A 20095-nucleotide genomic window follows, 5' to 3' on the forward strand; every position below is an offset into this window, starting at 1 on the left:
AGACCACCTCTCAGCCTCCCACCTCCCACAGAATGCAATGATTCTCCAATATTTGCAGCTTTTCCTGGGCCTCAGGGTGAGGTTCTCCTCACTGGCCACGGGAATATTCGGTCAGTGCCAAGACCACGGGTGAAGGTTTAGCTGGGCTCAGTGATTCTGCAGAGGGTTATGTGTCTCAAACAATTCCATATTGCTGCTTAAAATGTTTCTGCCTTGTCAATTGAAGACACCTATCTAACCATCACTGCTGAACTCGAGCAGAAGGCAGCAGGGCACCAGGCTGGAGAAAACTTTGCAAACTTCCCTCTCCCTGGCCCAGATGAGGCCGGTCTAAGATGAGTAGATAAGGGTGGCCTGGGGCCCAGAGCACTAGCAGAATATTGCAAGTCTAGGCAAGAGGAGAACAGGAAAGAAAGCAGAGTCCTTGAAGGCCAAGGTAATTGTGAGTCAACGTGGGGAAGAGAAGATTGAGGAAAACAGGTACGGGTTGCCTAGGGAACTCTCGCGTATTTTAACCTGGCCTTCTTTTCATTTCCACTGAGGAGAAGGCAAAGAGGATTTAAATTGAAGCAGGAGGGATTTAAGCTAAAATCAGTGAAGAGTTTCTTCACCATCATTAAGGGGGTGAATGTGGCCATGTCCTCTATGTTGGACTTATGAATGGGTCATCAGTGCTGATGATGGTGACTCCTTTCAGAATCATCTAAAGCAATAAGATGGGGAGAAATCTCCCAGGACTTTGGACGAAGTGACTTTTGGGGGCAGGAGGAGGGGTCCCTCCCAGGCCTGTGGTTTTATGATTCTGTGATGCTGAATGGGACTCCGGAGCTGTCGCTTCCCTGGGTGGCACACCTCATTACCTAAAATGATAGACTCAGTAGGGAAAAGTCACTAAATATTCATACAATGCAAAGGCTTTCAGCACAGCAGGCGAGGTTTCAACCTCAGACATCTGTTTGGGTCATTTTCTGGAGCTGGCCTATGAAACATCCATCTGGTTCTTTCTGAAGTCAGCTGATGACGTGGGGTTTCCTGCTGCCAAGAACCTCCTCTTTCCCCAAAAGCCTTGCAAGTGGCCAGTGGGAGATCAGAAGATAGGGCTAGACCATCCTCCCAGGCAAGATTGACTCTCTGGCTGCTTGCCTCTTTGAAATTCTCCAGCTCCTGTTCCAAGAAAACCTTTGAGTTTCGAAGAAGGGAAGAACTGCCAGTTCCCAGCAAGCCTTTTGGCTAATTTCGCATGTGGGGTTCCCTACGCTGGGTGTTGTCTACCATTTATGGCCAAGCCTGCCAGTGCTTAATAGCAGGGTTTCCCCATGTGCTGTGCTATATGGTAGCTGACGTCTGGCTTTACAGCTGATATGTGGTTTGTTTTTTTCCCCCACTCTGACTCTGCTCTTATGATTCTCATGAATGGAGTGCTATTGTCCTCCGGGGAGTTCATGAGCCCCAGACCCCCTCATCCCTCCTGAAATAGTTGCTCCCTTTACAATTTTCCAGTCTTCGGGATAAGGGCTCAGTGGAATAATAATAATTTTGATTCATTCCTTGCTTGGCAGATCCTGGGGTCTCCAAGAGCACTAATCATTCTTATCTTCCCCAATCTTCTCCTCAATTAGGTGTGTCATTAGAATGTAAACCAGTCAATTAATCAATCGTTCATATTTCTTGAGTGCTCACTGTGCCCAGAGCACTGTACTAAGCTCTTGGGAGAGTACAATATAACAGAGTTGGTAGACACATTCCCTGCCCACAAGGAGTTTAACTCCCTGAGGGCAAGGATTGTGTCTTTGACGTACTCCCCGACACCTGAACATAGTAAGTGTTCCATCAGAGCTCTGCGCATAGTGGGCACCAAGAATGATCCTCTGCAAATAAAATATCACATCTCTTCCAGGATGCCTTCCCAGACTAAGCCCTCATTTCTCTTTACTCCAGTTCCCTTCTGCATCATCTATATACTTGGATCCTTGTCCTTCAGCATTTGATATTCACCCCAACCTCAGTCCCACAGCAGCGCTTACATACATACCCATAATTTATTTTATTGACTATCTCCCCCTCTAGCCTGTAAGCTCCTGGTGGGCGGGGAACGTGCCTACCAATTCTGTTGTACTGTATTCTCCCAAACACTTGGTACAGTGCTCGTAGTACAGTGCACAATAAGCACTCAATATATACGACTGATTGATTGATCAACAGTATAGGGTTAGGCATACAAGAGACATTCAGGAGAGTATGTTCTCCAAAAGTTCTAACACTGTTTTTGCTACTGCTGCTGCTCCAGATAATGATAAGAAGGATGATGGGGAGGAGGAGAAAGGGGTGGATGATGATGATGATGACGATGATGATGATGATGATGAGTCAGTTGCTCTCCCAGGTTATAATTCAGCCCACATTCTCCTGCAATCAAGCAGCTAGGCTCCTGGGCCAGGTTGAAGAACCCTCTTCTTCCTCTCACATCACTCAAGCCTCACCCACAGCCACCCGCAAGGTCTGGGCCAATACCTTTCCAGAGTATCACCTGTGAAGGGAGTGTTCTTCCCATCGATCAATCAATCCCTTCATATTTATTGAATCTACTGGGTGCAGAACACTGAACCAAGCCTTTGAGGGGAGCTGATAAATATCCATTTCAGCAGGAGTTAGAGCCAGATTGTAAGGTCCTTAAAGGTAGGGACTGCGTCCACCAGCTCTACTGTATTGTACTCTCCCGTGCGCATAGTACTGGGTTCTGTATAGAGCAAGTGCTCAGTCAATATCACCGATGGATTGATTGCCTGGCAGCCCTACTGTCCAGTTCCTGCCGAGAGTTATCAAATGAATCCCCACCCCAACCAGAATTGGTGATAAGACATCTTTGGCTAGGAAACCCACTATTATATGAACTTAAAATCTGCCCGGCCTACCATTGAACAACTGGCTGAAACCGGTTCCGGTGTTGGCATTTAAGAAGTGTGGCATTTCAATTGCAGGAATAATCAACAGGGCTTGTGGGGTAACCAGTTCACCTTGCTAAAAGCAGGCCCCAGTATTGAGTTTATCATTTTGTGAAAGGCTCAAAGGGAAAGAAAGCTTCCCGCCCTACTATTTACCAGCTCAGCTTTGATCCAAAGGAAGATGAGCTGTTTATACTAAAAGGTCACTCTTCTTGAAGTCTTCTTCCTCCAAACATCTGTAATTATTGGAGGAAAACACCAAGGTCAAGTCTACCCTGGATAAGGGCCCCTAGCTTCCGTTACTTCATTACTTGGGCCTCCTCTCTCTCTCGCTCTTTCTCTTTCCAAAATAACATCATCTGTTTAATTTTTCTAATCTGAGAACTCAGACCCACTGCACTCATAACTAAGTTGTCTTCCCTCAGAGCATGGTTTAAGAGATGCGATTGCTAGGTGAGAGAAAGATGTAATATGTTAGGTGAGAGGTACTCCAGCGGCTTATAATGTGCGGATCTGCTGTGTCACTAAAGCTTTGATAGGGCACATCCAAGTGAGCCCTGGGGTTATCACCCTGTCCACATCTCCTCCAAAAAGACTTCCCTGATTAATCTTTCATTTCCACACCCTATTCTCTATTCCCTCTCCAAATGTCACCCACACCAACTAAGCACATTGGTACTCCCATCCCCCATACCACTAACACACATATCTTTATACTCTATTGCTTCTCCATACTTTAAATGAATTTTAATATTTGTCACCCCCCTCTAGATTGTAAACTCCAGATCTTTCGCTCCTAAATTCTTAGTACAGTGCTCTGCACACAATAGGTGCTCAAAAAATAATTTAGTTGATTGGATGATTGAGTAATTCCAAGGCCCATACTATGAGTTGTCAAACACCTTCCAAATCAACCCCCAGGATGCTGGATAGATTGATGCAGTCTAGGGACCTCAGAATCTTTCCCTCTTCAATAGTAGTAATAGTAGTACACTACTACTACACTACTAGTAATGTAGTACACTACACTATGCTACTACTACTAGCAGTAGTAGTATTAGTAAGAATAGTAGACTGTAAGCTCATTGTGGACAGGGAATGAGTCTACCAACTCTGTTAGATTATACTCACCCATTCACTTAGAACAGTGCTCTGCACACAGTAAGCACTCAATAAATACCATTGATTGATTGATTGATTGCTCAATGTAGCACCACCTCCATGCTTATCTACCTACAACTGACCTGAGCCCATCTGAAAATAACCCCTTAATGACTCTACGCTTTTAAGCACTTCCTCATCCACATATCTATCTTTCCATTCTTTTCTTCCTCTGATCTGTAATTTAATTTTGTAATCTGTAATTTATAATCTGTAATTTTGTCTTCCCCATTAGATTGAACGCACCATGAAAGCAGCGATCCTGCCTACTAATCTTACTGTACAAGCCCAAGTGCTTAGTCCAGTGCTCTGCCCAAAGTAAGCGCTCAATAAATATGATTGATGGATTGATTGAGAAGCAGTTTCACCTAGTGGATAGATCATGGGCCTAAGAGTCAAAAGGATCTGAGTTTTAATTCTGCCTCTGCCACTTGTGTGACCTTGGACAAGTCATTTAGCTTCTCTGTTCCTCTGTTTCCCCATCTGTAAAATGGCAATTAAGACTGTGAGCCCTATTTGGGGCACAGACTGTGTCCAATCTGATGAGTTTGTATCTACCAAAGCACTTAGTACAGTGCCTGGCACATAGCGCAACACATAACCGTTGAAAATAAGTGAGGATAAAATGGGGCACTCTGGTACCTTGAACTTGGAGTGAAGTGAATGGAACTGGCTCCACAGCCTAAGGAAAAGGTCAATAATAATAATTATTATTATGGTCCTTGTTAAGCACTTACTATGTGTCAAGCACTGTTCTAAACTCTAGGGTAGATATAATTTAATCAGGTTGGACATAGTCCCTGTCCCACAGGGGGCTCACCCTTTTAATCCACACTTTACAGACAAGGTAACTGAGGCATGGAGAAATTAAGTGACTTGCCCAAGGCCACCCAGCAGACATGTGGAAGAGCCAGGATTAGAACCCAGGTCCTTCTGACTCTCAGGCCCACACGGTATCCATTAAGCCATGCTACTTTTAAAAAACGAAGTGAGAGCTACCTGATACCCCAAGCCTTGAGAGTCCATTATTCCACACTCAATAGCTTCTCCCTTAAATTCATTCTGGTTGCTCACCATAGTGAACACTCTAATCAAGGAAGGAGATTTGGCTGGGGAGTTAATGAAGTAGTAGTAGTAGTAGTAGTAGTAGTAGTAGTAATAATAACCTTTGTTGGTAGGGTACACTGCACTGGGTGCATTGGGAATGGGAGTCATGAAACCTAGGTTCTAGCCTCGGCTCTACCATTTGCATCGTGCGTGACCTTGGGTTAGTCACTTAACTTCTCTGTGCCTCAATTTCTTCATCTGTAAAATGGGTACAAAATACCTGCTCTCCCTCTGTCACATCCCGTGAACCCCATGTGGGTGGACTGAAACCAATGGTGTACCTATCCCAGTGTTCAGCACAGTGCCTTGCACATAATAATCACTTGATAAACATCATCATTATTAGCACTGCAGTTATGATTTTGATGGTTCAGGTTTTCATAATGAAAAAAGATCACTGAGCCTTTAGCTGGTTCCAGGAACTGCTGCCAAAATTACTTTCCGAGTATTTGTTACTCTTGAGAGGCCGAAGGTAAATTTTAACACACATTGTTTACTGAATCTGTTATGTCTTTTTCCACCACCAGCAGAGCCTACCTACTTGGCATTTGCCAGAGCTTATCGGAGGCTTTCCTAGGGATGAAGTGCTGATCTGGCATCTTACACCTTAAGAGTCATCAGAGTGAGCACCTGGGAAAGGAAAATTCTTCCAGCCTCAGGTATTGGAATGTTCCTCTCCAAACTCCCTTTTGAGCTTGAGGTCGCTGTGATGATCTCTCAAAGCAGTCAGGTTCAGAATTTTTGATTCTCATTGAGTGAGGGCGGGATTCCTGCAACTGATGCCCCATTTATTTTCTTGTTCAGACATGCTAGTCACTCGCTCATAGTTTTTCCTCTCATTAGAATTCATTTGGCATTGACGGCACTAGCATCACGGATTGTTATGATTTTCTGTGAGAGGGAGGGGAAGCGAGAAGGGAATTATCTCCCCTGAGAGAAGTCCCCCCCACCCCCCAACAGGATTTTTGACTTCCCATACTACAAATCCCAGAAGGCTGTGGAGCTTAGAGCATCCTTTATGCTCCATCCTTTATGTGGACTGGGTGCATCAGCCAATCAGTCCATCATTTGTATTTATTGAATGGTTACTGGGTGCCACCACGGGGCAGACATTACTATAAATACATGAACCAATTATGACTATCAATCAGTAATATTTATTGGGTGCTTACTATGTGCAGAGTACTGTACAAAGTTCTTGGAAGAGTACAGTACAATGGAGTTAACAGAGATGTTCCCTGTCCACTATGATCTTACAGTCTAGAGGGGGAGATGGACACCACTATAAATAAATAATTTTTAATATATAATTTAAAGATTTGGGCACGAGTGCTGTGGGGTTGAGGGTGGGGCAAATATCAAATGCCCAAAGGTCACAGATCCAAGTGCGTGTTCATCCAGGGGATAGGCACTTAAATGCTTTGAGGCTGAAGGAAAGGTGAATTAAGGGGGTAAATTAAAGTGCAAGGGTGAAGATTTAGACGGGAGTGGGAGAAAAGGAAATGAGGGCTTAGTTGGAAAGCCTGTTGGAGCAGATGTGGTTCTATTATGGCTTTGAAGATGTGGAGAGTGATCGTCTGTGTCACCCTCAGCTGTAGCGAGCATGTACTGGGAGAGAGAGAGCAGCTGGAGTGGGCGGGGTCGTCGTTGCCCCGTAAATTGACCAGTTTAACCTGGACAGTCGGATTCTGAGACATTTGTCTATTTTGACCGAATTGACCTACAAAAATCCGGGCCCGGCCGAGCTAATCCGTGCTAGCTGATGTGCCTAACTAATGGGCCCACCCGGAAAGTCGGGTTCCTTCGTTGGAGGGCAGGGGAAGCTGCATTTCAGGCTCTTCGTGACTGTTTAATAACTGAGAATGCTCCTCTCAGCACCTGGATTACCCACAGGGCAAATGGCCTCAGCCTCTCCCCAGGGGCTGGGAGTCCATGCATGTGAGGCCATGTTTTGAGCCACATGGGTGTGTGATGATGATGATGATGATATTTGTTAAGCGCTTACTATGTGCCAGGCACTGTACTAAGCGTTGGGGTGGACACAACCAAATCAAGTTGGACTCAGTCCTTGTTTCTCCATTTTACAGATGAGGTAACTGAGGCCTAGAGAAGTGAACTGACTTGCCTAAGGTCACAACAGCAGACAAGTGGCAGGGCTGGGATGAGAACCCATGGCCTTCTGACTCTCAAGCCTGTGCTGTAGCCACTACGCCATGCAAGTCTGGTTCATTCATTTATTCATTCATTCAATCACATTTATTGAGAGCCTACTGTGTGCAAAGCATTGTACTAAGCGCTTGGGAGAGTGCAGTATAACAACCGACACATTCCTGCCCATAGTGAGCTTACAGTCTAGAGGGGTTCAGTGGGGTTGGGGGGAGGTAGAACCTTCCTCCCGTCCCCCCCACCTCCTCCTATCTTATTTTCTCCCCTGAGAAGTCCTGAACTTGCAGGATGCAATGTCCACAGGTGAAAAATCCTTCCCCTTTTTCTGTTAGGCTAGGAGAGTCGGGAGCAATGCTGCCCCAGATCAGCAGCAGGACCGGCACCGACTGAATTTAGCAGAAGGGCTGGCTAATTTCCCCAAGTGCATCCACACGGGTGCTTCCCTGGGAGATGTAATAATAATAATAATAATGGCATTTGTTAAACACTTCCTATGTGCAAAGCACTGGTCTAAGCACTGGGGTGGATACAAGGTGATCAGGTTGTCCCACGTGGGACTCACAGTCTCCATCCCCATTTTACAGATGAGGTAACTGAGGCCCAGAGAAATTGAGTGACTTGCCCAAAGTCACACAGCTGACAAGTGGCAGAGCTGGGATTCAAACCCATGACCTCTGACTCCCAAGCCCGTGTTCTTTCCACTGAGCCACGCTGCTTCTCTAATAGAAGCAGAGAAGCAAGAGAGAGAAGCAGTGTGGCTCAGTGGAAAGAGCACGGGCTTGGGAGTCAGTAGTCGTGGGTTCTAATCCCGGCTCTGCCACATGTCAGCTGTGTGACTTTGGGCAAGTCACTCAACTTCTCTGAGCCTCAGTTACCTCATCTGTAAAATGGGGATTAAGACTGTGAGCCCCACGTGGGACAACCTGATCACCTTGTATCCCCCCCCCAGTGCTTAGAACAGTGTGTAGCACATAGTAAGCACTTAAGAAATGCCATTATTATTATTATTATTATTATTATTATTAGAATAATAATAATGGTACTTGCTAAGACCTTATTATGTGCCAGGCACTGTACTAATCTCTGGGGTGGATAGAAGCCAACCGGGTTAGACACAGTCCCTGCCTCACATGGGGCTTACCGTCTTCATCCCTCATCATCATCATCATCAATCGTATTTATTGAGCGCTTACTGTGTGCAGAGCACTGGACTAAGCGCTTGGGAAGTACAAGCTGGCAACACATAGAGACAGTCCCTACCCAACAGTGGGCTCACAGTCTAAAAGCGGGAGACAGAGAACAAAACCAAACATACTAACAAAATAAAATAAATAGAATAGATACGTACAAGTAAAATAAATAAATAAATAGAGTAATAAATATGTACAAACATATATACATATATACAGGTGGTGTGGGGAAGGGAAGGAGGTAAGATGGGGGGATGGAGGGGGGGCGAGGGGGAGAGGAAGGAAAGGGCTCAGTCCCTATTTGACAGATGCGGTATCTGAGGCCCAGAGAAGCCGAGCGACTTGCCTAAGGCCACCCAGCAGACAAGCAGCGGCAGCAGGATTAGAACTGGTGACCTTCTGCCTCCTCGGCCCACGCTCTTACAATAATAATGATGGCATTTTTTAATAATCATAATAATAATGATGGCATTTATTAAGCGCTTACTATGTGCTTTGCACTGTTCTAAGCGCTGGGGAGGTGATCAGGTTGTCCCACGGGGGGCTCACGGTCTTAATCCCCATTTTACAGATGAGGGAACTGAGGCCCAGAGAAGTTAAGTGACTTGCCCCAAGTCACACAGCTGACAGCCGCCGGTGGAGCCGGGATTTGAACCCACGGCCTCTGACTCCAAAGCCCGTGCTCTTTCCACTGAGCCAGGCTGCTTCTTGGAATGGAGCCCGGCTGTATATATGTTTGTACATATTTATTACTCTATTTATTTATTTATTTATTTATTTTATTTTACTTGGACATATCTATTCTATTTATTTTATTTTGTTAGTATGTTTGGTTTTGTTCTCTGTCTCCCCCTTTTAGACTGTGAGCCCACTGTTGGGTGGGGACTGTCTCTATATGTTGCCAACTTGTACTTCCCAAGCGCTTAGTACAGTGCTCTGCACACAGTAAGCGCTCAATAAATACGATTGACTGATTGATTGATTGATTGATTGCGGTTTGGGGCGCTCTGTCCCCTGGGGTCCGACTGGCCCGGGGACCCTCCCCAAACCCCAGCCCGGGGGCTGACCACCGGCCCTCCCGCCCCTTCCCCTTCCCCCGCTCCCGGACGACCTCATCCAGCGCTTAGAACGGTGCTTTGCGCGTAGTAAGCACTTAATAACTGTCAGCGTGGTTCAGTGGAAATCAATCAATCATATTTATTGAGCGCTTACTGTGTGCAGAGCACTGTACTAAGCGCCTGGGAAGTACAAGTTGGCAACATATAGAGACAGTCCCTACCCAACAGTGGGCTCACAGTCTAAAAGTCTGTTTGTTTTTTTTTCTCTGTCTCCCCCTTTTAGACTGTGAGCCCAATGTTGGGTAGGGACTGTCTCTATATGTTGCCAATTTGTACTTCCCAAGCGCTTAGTACAGTGCTCTGCACATAGTAAGCGCTCAATAAATATGATTGATTGATTGATTGATTAACAGAGCCCGGGCTTTGGAATCAGAGGTCACGGGTTCGAATCCCGACTCCACCACATGTCTGCTGTGTGACCTTGGGCCAGTCACTTCACTTCCCTGAGCTTCAGTTCCCTTATCTGGAAAATGGGGATGAAGACTGTGAGCCCCACGTGGGACAACCTGATCACCTTGTGTCCCCCCCCCCCAGCGCTTAGAACAGTGCTTTGCACATAGTAAGCGCTTAACAAATGCCATCATTACTATTATTATTATCATCAACATCATCATCGCTTTCCTGCCCGTTCCCCCTCCCCCGGGGTCCGCCCCCGGCCCTCCCTCTCTTCCTCCCTCCCTCTCTCCGCCCCTTAAAGGGGAGCGCGGCGGCCGGCCTCCCGGCTCTCGGAGGGGCAGCATGTCTGGGGGCAAGTACGTAGACGCGGAGGTAGGACGGCATCCTCGCTCACTCCCTTCTTTCCTTTCTTTTCCTTCTTTCCTTTCCCCCTCTTATCCCTGCCCAGTGCCCGTCCCGCCCGGGTACCGAGGGCAGCGTAGCGCTGCGCTCTGAGTGCTGTCCTGTCCTGTACTGAGCGGCCCGGGAGGAAGCTTGGCTCTCGACAGAGCGGGACGGGTTGGGCCGAAGATGGACACACACACACACACACACACACAAACACACACACACCATTTCTAGCACCTTTATGCCCACCTATGCCCATGTGCGCAAACATCTACAGCGGCCCTACACACACCTGCATCAAAATATGCGCACATTGGCACATGCCTCCTCATTCTCGCAGGTACACACATGCACTCCCAATACCGTACACATAGGCGAACACCCACACAGAGAGACACGCAACCACCCCCAACACACATAGACACAACCAGGTGGGGTTTCCCCCCAAACACTCGTGGGGCGGGGCGAACTTTATTCGAGGTGCCAACCTCCCTTTTCCCCTTGTCCCCCCCATCCACTCGGCTGCCCCAACTTTTCCCTTTTCTACCCCATCCCGGAGTTGGCACAGCCTCCTCGGGGAGCGTCCCGGCTGGGGGCAGGGGGCTGCAGGAGCGAAGGAAAGAGGGTAGGGGCCGTGGGCGGTGTCTAGGTCAGAGTGGGGGCGAGGGGCAGCAGGTGGAGGGAAAGAGGGTGGAAGCGGAGGGTCTGCAGGTGGAGGGAAAGGGGGGGAAGCGGAGGGTCCGCAGGTGGAGGGAAAGAGGGTCGGAGCCGAGGGTCTGTTGGAGAGGGGAGGAAAGCCGGGGCTGGGGTCCGGAATGGACAAGGGCAGGGCAGGGCGGAGGGGAGATTATTTGGGAAGAGGGGAGTGAGGGTGGCTCAAGTTTGGGCCCCCTCCCTCTGTAGGACTTGGGCGTGGCGGGCTCTGGGCGCCTGGTACAGTGGGGTAGGGGGAGGATGCATGCTTTCTCCTCCTCCTCCTCCTCCTCCCCCCTCTCTCTGGGATTAAAAAGCCCCCGCTCTGGTCCTCGCTGCGCCCTCGGCCCTCCAGCAGGCCCCCTTGGGTCAGTCCGGCCTGTCCCTCCCCTGCCCCGCCCCCCGGGCTGACCCAGCTGCCCTCCCCTGCCGCCCCCCCTGCCAGGGGCTGCTCTACTCCGTGCCCAGCCGGGACCAGGGCAACATCTACAAGCCGCACAACAAGACCATGGCAGACGACCTGCCCGAGAAGCAGCTGTACGACGCGCACACCAAGGAGATCGACCTGGTCAACCGGGACCCCAAGCACCTCAACGACGATGTGGTCAAGGTCAGTCCCTGCGGGGGAGGGGGAGGAGTGGAGGGGGAGGGGGGCTTCCCGGCTGCAGACGCCCCCGGGGGCAGGGTCAAGGGGGTCCGAGGACCAAATTCTTCGTTTGGGATGTATGTGGGTGGGGTCCTCCCTATGGATACCCCCACCATAGGACACCCCGTCCCGCCAGAGAATGTCCCTGGGAGCAGGCGGACAATGTCTTGTTGCACAAAAGGCTCCTCCGCCCCCCAAATCAAGCAGTCGGAATGGAAAAAAAAATCCATCCTGATCCTGAAATGGCCCCTTGAAAGCCCTGAAAATACTTAAAATCCACAGGGGAGAAGGGGGGAGCAGTAGGAGAGAAGACTTAACTCTTTGGAGAAAGCTCTCCGTCCAAAGCGTGTCTCTCTACAAGTAAAGGCAGTAGAGTCAAGTAGACCCCTCGGGTTTTCAGGGTGTGGCTGAGACTTCTGCGTCCCTTTAGGACTGATGTGGGAACCTGAACCTCCGAACCGGGATAGCTCCCTCCATCAACCCCAGGGCCGCAAGGAGAAGAGGACTTATCCCCGTTTTTAGACTCTAATTGGTAAACCAGAGGTCAATCCAGGTCTAGTAGATAGTGGCCAGCTTGGCTCTCCTCCGTCAGCCCCGTTTGATTTTTTTTGCCGGCTTTGAGCATCTTGGACAAACCGACCCGGGGAACGCGTCTGGCCGGGTGAGTCTGAGTTGGGAAATCGTGGACCCTGCCCATCTTTGGCAGAAGACTTTCTTCCTGGGGCCGGGACAGCAGATGGGATCCTCAACCCTTTCGGAAATTGGATGAGCTGGCTCTGCTGATGGCCAGCCAGAGAGGGTTAAACCAGATTCAAATCAAACCGGGTTTTAGCCCAACCCAGTCTATAAGGGCTGGGTGACAGTATTGCTGTCCTGCATTCGATTTCTGGCTTTTAAAGGACACGCACTTTCTTCTGGCCATTCATCAATCAATCAGATGTTTTTTGAGCATTTCTAAGTGATATTTGTTGCCAACTTGTACTTCCCAAGCGCTTAGTACAGTGCTCTGCACACAGTAAGCGCTCAATAAATACGATTGATGATGATATTTGAATCTGTCGTTCTGAAGGTGAGTGGGACTCTTAAAAGATTTTCCTTGCCTGGCAGGTGATGGACTATTGGCTTCCTCACCCCTGCCTCCCCTCCCCACCCCCCTGTAACTTGGAGAAAAAAGTTGGCGCATGGCTAAAGCTACTGATAGAGCAGGTTCCCAGGGAAAGAAAATAGTTTGGTTCTTTGCATTTAGCTTTAGCAAAGAAAGTGAGTTGGCAGTTGGAAAATTCTGAGTGGAAGCGTCACAGTCCAGTTGGTGGGGTGGGGAGGGGGGGTCCTCTCTGTCCTCCAGGGCATTAGTAGTGGCTGGAGAATGAGTCACACCTCCCAGTCCAGGCAGTGTGAAATCTGGGCCTCCCCACCAGCGTGACTAAATAGCAAAAGAGACCAAACACACATGGAAAAAGAGTGTTGCAGAAGTTTACCAAACACATGCAGGAGGCAAGGATAGGAATTCTCCAACTGAAGCCATGAAAAGGAAGGCAGAATTGGTGCCCGCCCCCCTCATCATTCTCAGAACTGTGCACCAACGAAATGGGCAGGACCCCCCTCGATTCCCACCTCTCCAAGGAAAATCCATCTGGAAAACTTTTTGCAACACCCATTTAAACCCATAATCTTCCCCCTCCTGTTACAGATGACAGGAGAATGTGGAGAAAATGCAGAATTGAGATCCAGGGGGACAACTTAATAAAGGTGGATTTATCATGAAATTGGGCCTTACTGCAACTTTAAAGCTGAATTTCTCCAAATGCTAGCACCTCCAGTTCTCCTTACTGATTCCTTCCCACTCTACCATCCCCACCCTTTACACCAAGTTAGTTTTAGAATCCTGCAGCCTTGGAGAGTTAAACACCAGTTCTGCCATAGGGCTGTAAAAACTCACACTTCTGTCATTTGGAAACTGGGGTCAAGTAAATCAACTGTGAAAGATAAACTATTCAACAGGGAAAAAGGAATCTGCTCTGTAAGCAAGCCTCTGAAAGACCTTAGTGTTGCCTGCATTCAAAAAAATTCCCCTATCAAAGTTTTAAAAATAACCCTCACTGGTGAGAGGCAGAGGAAGTGCAGCCTGGGTATAAAATGTGAAGAGCGGCACAGTTATTGTCTCTGTTCAGGGGTGTCCTTTCCATAAGATAATTGAGCTTGATGGGATGACTGGGGAAAAGATGAGAGCCATTGAGCAGAGGACTAGTGCAGGGAGAGTCTGAACAACTTGGAGCCTGAAGAACTGTATGTTACCTGGGGAGCTCCCAGGAGCACCTGTACTCGATTTTAGCGGAGAATGGTTTTCTTAATGAGCATATGTTATTTAAAAAAAACAACTCTATATTGCGACTTGTAATATTTCAACCGATTAGTATGTTTGAGTGCTTACCTTGGAGTAGTACAATAGAATTTGTAAAACTGATTCCTGTCTTCTAATGATAATAATAACTGTGGTATTTCCTAAGCACTTACTATGTGCCAAGCACTCTACTAACCACTGGAGTAGATACAAGATGATAATTAGGTCAGTCACAGCCTCTGACCCACACTATGCTCAGACTGAGGGATAGGGTGAATAGGTATTTATTCTACATTTTACGGATGAGGAAATGGAGGTACAGAGAAATGCCTTGCCCAGGGTCACTCAGCAGGCAAGTGATGGAGCGGGATCAGAACCCATGTCCTCTGACTTTTAAGCTGGTTTTCTTTTCATTAAGCCATGCTGCTTTTCAGAATCTAGCTGGGGAGATATTTGAGGTCCTATTGGTTCCAATCAAGGATATTCAGAGATAGCTTTCCATTTCTTCTGTATTAGGGCCATCTATGTTGGATTTTTTTTCATTACACCTGTGAATATGACTTGAGATGGTAAACTGGTTTTGGGCAGGGAAAGGGTCTACTAATAATCTTGTATTGTACACCCCCAAGTGCTTAGTATGGTGCTCTGCACACAGTAAATGCTAAATAAATATGATTGAGTCAATGAGCTAGTTTTTATTTTTTTTAATACCATCATGCTGCAAAGATTGGATTTGGTCTGAAGAAAACTGTTCCAAGCTTTGGGGGAATCTTATGGTTTTTGTCTGTTCTCTTGAAATTGTATTAGACTGAAATTTTCCAAGTTTAAGAAACACATCTAAAACCATTCTTAAAAATGGAGTTTGATATTGTGGAGTTAATTAAAATGAGGGATGGCTATATTTTTTTTAAAATTCATAATTGCCTGAACCAAGAAGGTGGCTTGAATTACTGCACACATCTGTCCCAAGTTTAATTCACTTATATTCCTCTTCATATTTCTACTGACTACTCATCTGAAACTTTCTTTTAAATATGACTGTCATTTGTGTACATCGAACATAACTTTTTTTAACCTACTAGATTCTGACTTCAACATAATGGAATTGTTCCTTGCATCAGCGTAGTCTGTAGGGGCAGGAGGTCATTAAAACCCACATTGTAGAAGTATTTTAAGGATTATCTGCATTTTTCATTGGGGAAAATTTAAGGAAAGAGACTAATTGATTTTCTCCACGTCACCAGCAGAGACATTTGTCAGAGTTAGGATCAACCCGCCCAGAGCCATCTGAATATTTTCTTATGTGCTTGCATGTGACACCAGGTTTTACATTAATAGATGCCTTTCTTCAATTAAGCCCAGTGTTCTATCACTCCTAAAACCCAGATGAAACAAGGGAATGAACAATTCCAAAGACTGTGATCGGAGCTCGTGTAAACTATCCTCACGCACTCAAGCCGCGAAGAAATGTCTGCCTCCTGTTCCTAAGGAAATGCTTCACCAGGTTCAGAGGGATTCATAGTGATGCCAGCTCTCTAAAGGCTTTACAGGCTTGCTCTCAGTTGGTGTGTTTTCAGCATCTGAAATCACTCTGAAGTTTCTGGGGCTTTCACTCCTCTTCATCACCTAATCATATTCAGCTTGATTGGACAAGCATTTGACCACACTCTAAGTTGAAGGTAGGGATTGTGCCTACCTACTTTATGGCAGTCTCCCAAGTGTTTAAGTCAAGACTCTGCACACAGTAAGTGCTCAGTAAATATTGTGGATGAATTGATTCGCCATGGAAATTACTCCAAACCCCCGGTTTTTCTCTGCATCTTGCTTTTCTTGCTTCAGGCAGAGCTGAAATGCTGTTTATCTCATGTGTTTTAGGTTCTTGCCTGTTGGACTCCACAGATAACTCTTTAACCCATTACTGTTGCCCCTTTCTTCCCCTGCTTGCCTCACCTTAATACTCTCCCTGTCTCTTTACCCGTTATCTAGTTGGCTACCTCAGCCCTTGGGACCTGCCTCCTTGCAGAGAGTGACCTGAAATGCAACGGTCTCTGGGATGACATCCTGTTTTTTGTCTTTGTTTTTGTTTTATGGTATTTGTTAAGCACTTACTATGTGCCAGGGACTGTACTAAATGCTGGGGTAGAGGCAAAGTATGCAGTCCCTGTCCCACGTGGTAACTGAGGCACAGAGAAGTGAAGTGACTTGTCCAAGGTCACACAGATCCTAATGTGGATCCAGGTTTAGAACCCAGGTCCTCTGACTCCCAAGCCTGTGCTCAATCCAGAAGGCTACGGTGTTTCTCTGGTTGTTCAGGGTTTCAGCCTCCTGAATCTAGCCAGGGATTGCCTCTCTTTGTTGCTGAATTGTACTTTCCAAGTGCTTAGTATAGTGTTCTGCACACAGTAAGTGCTCAATAAATACGATTGAATGAAAAATGAATACATCTGGTGGGACTCCCTTGACCCTTTTGAGTCACATGGGTGGTTCATAGCCTTGCATCAATTGAAGGATGTGAAGGTGTTGTGGTTAAGCCTCCTTGACAGGGATTCTGCAGCCTTAGGAACAGAGGAAACATGGCTATTGTTTTTAAAAGAGTGAAAATTGATGAACAGGTGGAGCCCTTGCTTTTCAGCTGTTCATAGCTCAGCTGCTGGAAGGCTCTGACACCACCTGTTTGAATGCCCCTCCCCACCCATCTCACCCAATAAGAGATCCATTTCTATTCAGAGGATTCTGATTCTCAGTCCATCCCCATCTAATTGTGTGAGCCCAGATTTCCAAAGCATCAGCATTAATAATATTATTTATGGGAGGGACTGGCTATTGGCAGAGGACTGTACTGGATGCCTTCTGCTCTTTGCTGCCCCTAGCCGGCTTGTTTATTCTGTGTGCCCCAACAGAAGCTGTCGTTTCCACTGCTTGGAGTTCTGCAGCACCATGGGCAAGTTCTGGGCTCCCTCTCTTGCATCTGAGCTGCTCATGTTTATTGACCCTTGGTAAAGCTGCATAGAATGGTTAGGTGCTGCCACGATGAATGTAACAAATCCGTCCGGGGCAACTTCTGATAGCCTTGGGGCAGGCAGTGAGCTGGCAATGGGCTGTTTCCCTTAATCAATCAGCTGGTTTTTTTGAGCACTTACTATGTGCAGAGCTCTGTACTAAGTGCTTGGGAAAGTACAATACAACAGAATCAGCAGACATGTTCTTGTAAGCAGGAGGTCCGTACCATCTGAACTCCATAGTGTAGCGGGCTTACACTGGAATTAATGCACACAGGGCCTTGCGTCAAGAGATCTGTGTCCTTTTTTTATTATTTTTATTCCCAGTGGGAGGCAGGTGACAGACCAATTCTGCATATCTCCATTTTTAAAGTTGGGTGAACTCAACTCTGTCCAATTGGTGGCTTCACCATGCACAGCAAAGAGATGGAATTTGTCATCCATTCCTCTGCCAAATCAAACTTGCAGACAAGCACAATTCTACCTACCTACAATTTTTTTTAACATGCCTAGCCGTCTCCCTCACATGGAGCAATAAGTAAAGTCAGAATTCTTTCCCACTTACCTGGAAAAGTCACTGCGGGCAGAGCTGAGGTCTGTCAAGGGCCCTTGTGTTCAGGAGGGCCACCAGGATACGGGGTATGTGGCTCAAGTGAACCAGGCTGGTGGAATGACGGCAGAACAAAAAAATGTTCCGTTATCCCTCTGTGTTGATCACAGAGCTGGATGATGTTAGTTCGTCCAGGAATAAGAATGTGGGTGGAGGGTCTTTGGTTATGTTCATATACCCAGGAGAGCACAACCCTTGTAAAAAACCCTTGTAAAAAATTCAGAATATGGAAAAACAGTCTTGATCCCAAGCCCTCCATTCTGGTCAGTGGGATTATACTCCCCAATATTGCCTTTTACCACCATCATCATAATTCTTAGTATTTACTGATCAGTTGCTCCATGACAAGCACTGAACTGAGCTCTTCCTACTAGGTGTAGAGCAATTGTATGCTCCCAAGTGTCTAGTACAATAAAAATAAGGCATAATCTCTTCCCTCAAGGAGCTTTCTATCAATAGGGTAATAAGAAGACCAAGGTTATATAAATACAAATGGAACAAAAGGGAAAATACAGCTACAGCAGGTAACAACAAGCACAAAAAGGAATAAGTGGAATGAATGTAAGTGCCTCATGGGCAGGGATAGTGTCTATCAATTCTGTTATACCTTCTCAACAATCAATAAACCTCATCGATTGATATATGTGAGTGCTAAGGGTGGCTGATGGATTGCCTTTGGTGTAGTAGTATTAATCAAGTATCTGCAAAATCTTAGTTGTGACGAGTTGGAACAGTTTGGCCTTTCCGGTCCCCAGACCTACCTTTGCCTCCGTCATCTTGTATGTACCCACACTTAGTACAGTGCCTGGCACACGGGAAGCCCTTAACAAATCCCACATTATTATTAGTAGCAGTACCAAGACGCAGGGCAGATTGGCTGCAGGGAAAGGGGGCAAAAGAGAGCTTCCAATACCCTCAGGCCACAGCGTCAATCAAAGAAACACCAAGAGGGGCCACTGAGGCCATTGCAAACTCATTCTAAAAGCTCTTGACTGAATTTGGCTCAATAACTGGGGAGTCGGGCCATCTGTATAAACCAGGTAAAGAATCTCCATTGCACATTCTTGCGTGGAATCCAGGGTGACAGATTTTGCACCATTAAGACTAGCTTGAGTTGGGATTCATGTGTGCCAAGGGGTAACTGCTCTGCCTATGAAAATTAAGCCAGTGTTAATCAGAAAGTAGTAGGTTAGAAATCGTTACTGCCCTCTTTCTTGTATAAGTGGCTGGCAGCTTCTTCACTGTATCTATTAGTAACATTTGACTGCTTTTTGGCCGGGAAAGCTCTGAAGGTCATAAACTGCCTGTGAAGCAAAGGATCTTTTACCTAATTTTAGTTTTCAACACTCTTGTGACCCTTGTGCTTTTTGGCTTAATTCTACCTTCTGCAGCTTAGACTTATATTCTCCAAATAACAAAGCTCCTCTGCAGCTACATCCTAAGAATGATTCATAGCTATTTTTTCACTGTTGCATATTTTCCTGTGTAACAGCACGAGCAGCCAAGTTTTAGCATTTTTTTTTTCTTATGGAAAAAGTATCATAATTCTACCTACTCCTAATATAGCCAGTGAGACCTACTAATAATTTTGGTAAATGGATCAGTTCAGCAAATGAATCAGTTTGGAGATCAAATTTACCTCCTCCAATCTGGCGTGAATAATTTCCACTTGTTTTCGATTTCCTCTTCTGAGGAGGAGCTGAGCCAAGACCCTTAGGACAATTGTATGCCCAAGGTTTGGGTATTTTGGCATTCTGGGAAGAATTGTGTTTTTTCCCAATGGCTTGGCTGGTAGACTATGAGCCTGTTGTTGGGTAGGGACCGTCTCTATATGTTGCCAATTTGTACTTCCCAAGCGCTTAGTACAGTGCTCAGCACACAGTAAGCGCTCAATAAATACGATTGAATGAATGAATGGTCAAGATTGTATGAGACAGTTATGTAACCTTTTCGACCAACCCATTAAGCAGATGAAAAAGAGTCCATTTCCAGGATTGAATAGCTGCTTCTCAGAAAAAATCCAAGGAAGGAAACATCAGAATTAGAACCAATTCTCCAAGGGTATGTCCTGAGCCTTGACTCCAACTAACGCTTTAATGCTTTGGTGGTGAGTTTTTAGTTATTAAATAAAGTGTCCACCCAATGGGCAGTCGGGTGCTTAGCCTCTACTGGCCTCTCTGATTCATTTGTTTTGTGTAACTCTGTCACTGAGTGGTGAGCAGGCTTTATTGCTGCATCCCCAAAGTGAAATGCAGTATCCGGGGCTTGGAGAGAGTTGACTAGAATTCTGACTACCTCTTATGTACTTCAATCTGTGACCTTTGGACATCTGATACTCG

The 20095-nt window shown here is 46.5% G+C and overlaps 1 protein-coding gene across 1 annotated transcript in view; it reads left to right on the forward strand.

Moving 5' to 3' along the window:
- Positions 1–10405: 10405 nt before the first annotated feature.
- CAV1 (caveolin 1) overlaps positions 10406–20095 on the forward strand; it is a 38179-nt gene continuing 28489 nt past the window's right edge. Inside the window, exons 1-2 of the mRNA XM_038753165.1 lie at positions 10406–10452; positions 11606–11770. Of these exons, the coding sequence (XP_038609093.1) occupies positions 10423–10452; positions 11606–11770 (195 nt within the window). The 5' untranslated portion in view covers positions 10406–10422. The remainder of the gene's footprint in view (positions 10453–11605; positions 11771–20095) is intronic.

The sequence above is a fragment of the Tachyglossus aculeatus genome, chromosome 10 (assembly GCF_015852505.1).
Source record: "Tachyglossus aculeatus isolate mTacAcu1 chromosome 10, mTacAcu1.pri, whole genome shotgun sequence".
NCBI classification, from domain to species: domain Eukaryota; kingdom Metazoa; phylum Chordata; class Mammalia; order Monotremata; family Tachyglossidae; genus Tachyglossus; species Tachyglossus aculeatus.